At 41.9% G+C, this 6664-nt stretch overlaps 1 protein-coding gene across 1 annotated transcript; it reads right to left on the bottom strand.

The window, feature by feature from the left end:
- Nucleotides 1–4665: 4665 nt before the first annotated feature.
- LOC124655644 (histone-lysine N-methyltransferase, H3 lysine-9 specific SUVH6-like) lies at nucleotides 4666–6375 on the bottom strand. Its single transcript, XM_047194506.1, has one exon. It carries the CDS (start codon nucleotides 6373–6375, stop codon nucleotides 4666–4668), a length of 1710 nt encoding a protein of 569 aa, XP_047050462.1.
- Nucleotides 6376–6664: the final 289 nt, after the last annotated feature.

The following is a 6664-nucleotide window of genomic DNA, read 5'->3' on the forward strand; positions in this document are numbered from 1 at the left end:
AGTACGGCCAATGCCATTAACATCAAGAAGCATTGTAATTAGTAATTACTTTCTCTCTTACATAATTCTTGAAGTAGTTTCAGTTATAATTTTAGTTTGAATAGAACCAAATCTCGTAATACATTTTCTTGTTTCTAAATACTCCACTAGCTAACCAAGTTAATTACAAGCTAGGTGACCCCTGGTCATCTATCATAGAGCTCTTACCTCCATCCATGTTTATTAATAGCACATTCCAATTCAAAATAACGGTGCTCGTAACTAATTACCTGGCATGTTCATAATAATCCTGGGCATGGTACGCAAGTGTGTCGCCGTCGGGACATGACACATATAATTATATTAATTTAATCGCGTATGTAGTGGCAATTAATCGAGTCTAATCGATCTCCATTTATCACAAGAGACCCAATGTTATTTCGTATGAGTACCTATAGCTATACCGTGTGAACATCGAAGATAACATGAAGACGATTATAATTAGACACGGCATATGCGTTTTTATTGATCAATTCCTCAGATGATTGATCAATTCTATGATGATGGTCCTTTTCAGTGAGCGGCGCCAGCAGGGGCCACACGCGTAGTTAGCTTTGCTATGGTCGTCGATCGTACGTTGCAGCAGCTGGCAAACATTTGGCCGGGACGGCTAGCTCTTCACACGCGGCGGCGGCGGCGGTGGTGGAGTACCTTGGGGATGCTTGACTAGGCCAATCCATTGCTACATAGATTAATTATGTAACCGGATCGGAGAAGCTGTCAATCATATTGCGTCACATGCAGGCAGGCACCACACATACAGGTTTAGTTCATCCCCTGATCTACCCATTTTCTTCGGTACATCTCTGTTAAATACATTGATCTAGCACCATCCATTGATCTACCCGTTTCGTTCGGTTCATCTTTGCTTGAATACACCCATCTACCACTAACGCGAGAAATAAAAGTGTCCGCATTTTTTTACACTAGTAGAAACAAGGGCTTTGGTTTTTTGCCCAAAGAGCTTTTGCACCAGATTTCGCACGAACTGGTGCTAAAGGGGGTCATTAGCACCGGTTCGTGCGGTCTGCACGTCCAGGGGGCATTAGCACCGGTTCGAGCGGGACCTTTTGCACCGGTTCGTGTTACGAACCGGTGCAAAAGGTCCCTTTTGCACCGGTTCGTAATACGAACCGGTGCAAAAGTTTTTTCTGCTCCCCACGCACCTCCACACCCCCCCCCGTGGATCGCCTTTTTTAACACTGTAAAATAGAAAAGAAAATGATAGATTATTCAAAAAATAAAATCTTTTGAGATTCATGTATGTTATGCAACCTACTATTAGGGAAAATTAACAAATTTGAATTTTCACATATATTGCTAATTTTTAGCTAATTTTTAGATTTTGAAAATTCCAAATGAAAATATGAAAGCAGGAAGATTTTAGTTTTTTTCCAGAAATTTAGGATTTTATATATTTTATATATTTTTTAAAAATAAAATTAATAATTGCATCCTGCATAAAGATTGCTATTACTTTTAGCAAATTATAAGATTTTCAAATTTTTAGGTTTTAGGTTTGGCAAAAAAAATTAAAAATTAAAAAATTGGAAATAATTAAAAATAATACAAATTATAAAGTTAATGTTTATTTATTTATTCAAGATTATTATTACAACATTACTTTGGTTTACTAAAATAATTATTTGAAATTCGAACAATAAAGTTATTACCTTTTCTAACTGATATTATACTATTGAATAAGCTATTTTTACCCAAACTTTATTTTATTCAGAAGTGATTTAATTATGTCCACACAGTAAAGTTATTACCTTTTCTAACTGATATTATTTCAGCACATTTTCGTATGGTGCATCATATACATTTAAATAGCTTTATTTATTATCTTATAAAATGTTTCAGAAATATTGTAATAATCTAAAACTACATTAGTGTAACATCCCAAGATTTCAAACAAATGAAGAAAAGAATTTCACTTGTTCAAAAATGAGAACCAACAAAAACTTTTATTAAATCATGTGCTATGCATAGTGCTCATACTTAATCCTTGTGTTTTTGCCATGATGATTGTTGGTATGCTTATCAAATGTGCTAAAACCCTAAACCATCATGAATGTGATCAAAGAGAAGAAAAGAATAAGAATAGAAAAATGCACACCACCTCACATATGTGCAAATAGCCATTTTTGCAAATAATGCACTATGCCATATTTACCTTGCCAAAATGGTTGGAAACCATTAGTGAACTTAACCTAACCCTCAAGGAACCCAAAACAATGACCTTTGTTCAAAGGAAAAGAAAACAAAATAAAAACATGAATTCACATGTAAGGCTTATGGCCAATTTTGCAAATCTTAACCTAGGCCAATTTGACTTGTGCCATTGGTTGGAGAATGTTACTAAACACTTAAAAACACCTTTTGAATCAAAGAAACTCAAATCAAATCAAAATAGAATTCAAATTGAGCTCACAAAAGATAATGGTCAAAACTGCATTTTATATCATGACACCTACTTTGAGCCTCTGTATTAAGAGATTTCTAACCCAAACAATCTGAACTCTTTGCACCTCATCCAAGACCTCATTAAGGTGAACAACCTTGGTCCAAACCACCCCTGCAAATTCTTTCTCAATTTCAAATTCTCATCAAGCAAAGTAGCAACATTTAAACAGATTCTAGATTGTGCCATTTTTGAAATCTTGCAAATCAATTCAAATTTGCACACCACCACCATCAATGTGTGCCAAATGTTATATGAATCAACTCCACCAAAAATCATTGCAAAATTCCAAAATTTGCTTCATACGGCCATTTGGTCGAGCACCTGGTGTGCACCATTGCTACCAACCCAACACACCATATATCTAGTTTACCCGGTTAGCTAATTTTTAGATTTTGAAAATTCCAAATGAAAATATGAAAGCAGGAAGATTTTAGTTTTTTTCCAGAAATTTAGGATTTTATATTTTTTTTATTTTTTAAAATTAAAATTAATAATTGCATCCTGCATAAAGATTGCTATTACTTTTAGCAAATTATAAGATTTTCAAATTTTTAGGTTTTAGGTTTGGCAAAAAAAAATTAAAAAATAAAAAATTGAAAATAATTAAAAATAATACAAATTATAAAGTTAATGTTTATTTATTTATTCAAGATTATTATTACTACATTACTTTGGTTTATTAAAATAATTATTTGAAATTCAAACAATAAAGAAATATGACATCGATCGACATGTTAATAGGATAGATATGATACTAGTTTCACATACATGCGCGCGAAGCACTTGGATGCGGGATGAAAAGGAACTTAGAAGTTAAGCGTGCTAGTGCTAGAGTAGTGGGAGGATGGGTGACCGAGCGGGAAGTTTGAGCACGAGTAAGTAATTGGACTAGAGATAAGGGTAGTTAGAGACTAAACTTGTGAAATAACTAAAATATTAGAAATTCCGAAAAAAGAAAAAAAAAGAGGGAGTAGAAAATAATTTGAAAAAAAGTGTTTTTCTGCCGCGGCAGTTTTGAGACGTTTTCTGCCGCGGCAGACCCTTACGAACCGGTGCTAAAGGTCCTCCCGCTCGGATGCCCGGGAGCCGCCACGTGGTGCACCCTTTAGCACCGGTTCGTAACTGAACCGGTGCAAAAGGGGGGGCCTGTGCACCGGATTGTTTGCACCGGTTGGGCATCCGGTGCATATAGCCCTTACCAACCGGTGCAAAAGGCCCGTTTTCCACTAGTGTTATCGAAATATATTTGCCGACGCCCTAGCTGCCCAAGCCACTGCCGAAGCCATGGATGCGCAAGCCGCTCTTATCATGCTCAACCAAGCAGCGGTCGCCAATGCCTTAGCCACCCAAACCGTGGCGAGCCAAGGTTCGGGATGCTCCGGTAGATGCCTAGCCTGGAGAATTTCGTCTGTGCTCTCGCTGTCGCTCACGTACAAGTACCTCCCTGCAAACGCCACACCACCATTCATGTCTCGGTTCTCCCTGGAGGTTGGAGAGTCCATGCCGTTTGAACCCGCTCCACCTCCATGTGTTCTCAATATCTCATTGACTCGTACGTGGCCAGCGACTCAACAGTGCTACAACGGGAACCACTGGCTCTCGACTAGCAGTAGCCCAGACGCCCGCAACTAGTTTGTTGTAATGCGGCGGCCTCAAGTCCTACAACCTTCTGTAAAAAAAGCGCCTGCAACCAAGGTATGTTTCATGAACATTTTCTTTGCTAACCAAGGAACGCCCGCCTAGCCTAGATCTAACCCCTCCCGACACAAATGATCAACGTTGCTCTTTCATCAGTACATTACCGTCGATATTATGTAGACATCACACACCGAAGTTGTTCTGTTTGACTCGAGTACTAATAATGCTCAACACACAATTCACCCTTTCTGGATGGCAGTGTCACGTTTACCAAACCAGTGCTCCTTCTTGACAGACAAATAAAAATAAAGTCGCTTCACCATATACGTTGGCTCATGGAAATGCTCAAGTCACTGTCTAGAAAACTAGCAAGATTGCAACAGTAACACTAACAAATCAAGAGAGAACCAAAAAAAAAAAAAGCTTCATTGTCTTTCCAAAATAAAAAGTTCGCATTGAATATTCAGATGTAACCGTTCCAAATACTGTATGGGTAAAGTAGACATATATGCCACACATATCTAGTACAACCGTCCCTTGCACCCACTAGACCTACAGAAGCATTTTTTCTTCTTGATGTTTCCCTGGGAGTCATGAACTTTACCGATGGAATAATTGTAGTCAAGCGACAAGGGTTGAAGCGGACGAATATCACCACACGCGAAGAGCATTATATGAGGCATACGGATATCTTGGTGATTGTAAAGGACATTTTGCGTAAAAAGGTTGGGGTTGCAGCTGTGGTTGATGAACCTTGCAAGGTTGCCACATTCCAGTGCATCAACAGCAAAGACCTTGGCTTCATCTCCTCCACGGCGATTCTGAAGCGAGGGGATGGTCTTGCGTGATTCCTCCCAACGTGGTACATCGAAATAATTGTCTCCAGTAACAAACAGGTACTCATCATTTTCCCTCTTCTGGGCATCTTCGTTGTCCAGCAATTCTCCCAGGTATTCACACACAAAGCTGCCCCCGGGTATAAAATCAAGGCTCCTGACTCCCCAACCCATCAGTTCTGTCTTGAAGACTTGAAGGCGGAACTTGATTCTATGCTGGCTGGCCCTGTTGTGACAGGTTGAAGGGCACTTGCATGAAGGTCCACACTCATAGAGAAGAGGTTTTTCTTCTATGATGCCACCATGATCGCCGAAAGGGATCCGCCCTCCATTTTTCACGGCACACGCGCAGTCTTGCGAGTCCGAGCATCGACCAACGCAGTCACAGCCCGACGGAGGATCCGGATGATCACTTGGGTCGTGGTGGTACCGTATGCGCGAGATGTACAGAAACGACGTCGGGTGCTCGTTTGATACGAGGTTAATGGCAGACACAGGGAACTGCTCCAGACCCGACGACATATCCGCCATGAAAGTTCCGTTGGACGACGGCTGTGCGATTCTTTCCTTTGCAAGTTCCTGAATGTCGATCCGTGGTTGCCCCGGTACTCTTGTGAGCTGAAAAGTGTCTACACCATGATCCTTCCTCTCCACCAAATATAAGCCAGCATAAACATAACATGTGGTGAGCTCTTGGGACCCTCCAGCTTGGTGATCGGCCACAAACCTATAAATAACACGGACACTTGTACTTGTCTGCTTCAGTGCAAGTTCTTCTATGCCTCCCAGCTGGCCAGCCACGGATCCAACATGCAGCAAGAGATGATCCAGATTGTTGTTGCTCTGGTCGTGAGAATGCTGCCCATATGACGAGACGACGCTGACGGCCTGATATGTCTTGGTTCTGCCTTCCTGCTTGCTGACGATGTAGTCGACGTGCGAGTCCCGCGACCGGTGGAGACCGGTGAGGTGAAGCTCGGCGTCGGAGTCAAACACGTCGCCGACCTTGACTCCGGGCACGCGGCCCACGAGCCTCCTGCCGTCGTAATTTTTGACAGAGTACCTGTTTCTGAAGACCCACAGAGCCTCGTAGTCATCCGGTCTGTAGGTGGGTTGGTCCTGAAACAGAAACTTGAAGCTGTTGTAGATCAGCCGGAACTCCTGCAGAGAAGCCATGGCGGTTTTGTTGCTGATAGAGGGGATCTTGCGCTTTGGCATTTGTTCGTGACGATCAGCAGCACCCTTGCTCACTCTCTTCTTGTGGTGTACAGGCGCAACGGCTCCTATCTGAACTTCTTTCAGTCTAGCGCATTGCCTGCTGGAACCATCTGTTCCAGGAGGTCCATGAGATTGAGATCCATTACCCTGTGACATCTGTGGAAACCCCGCCGGCATCGCCACAGACGGGCAGACGATCTACCTGCACGGTTGAGATACTACGTACGTGTCAATCAAAGAATGAAACTCGAGGGGAAATGCAGGACGAGAAGCTGCGGCGGTGGTACCTGACCGGCCGGCGGTGACGGAGATGGACGTACTGGTGTGGTCTGTGGTGCGGTACGGTGTGACCTCCAGGTCTAATTTTGTGAGAGGTGGACTCGATCCGCTTTCTGCGTCCTAAACATTCGTGGGAATCGTGGATGATTGGAGTGAAAAACGGATCAGATCGTGTGTTCCATATATA

This window comes from Lolium rigidum, chromosome 5, assembly GCF_022539505.1.
Source record: "Lolium rigidum isolate FL_2022 chromosome 5, APGP_CSIRO_Lrig_0.1, whole genome shotgun sequence".
Lineage (NCBI taxonomy): Eukaryota > Viridiplantae > Streptophyta > Magnoliopsida > Poales > Poaceae > Lolium > Lolium rigidum.

Excerpts from the sequence above, each read along its gene's own strand:
- LOC124655644 (XM_047194506.1), bottom strand. The coding sequence starts at position 6,375 with ATGCCGGCGGGGTTTCCACAGATGTCACAGGGTAATGGATCTCAATCT.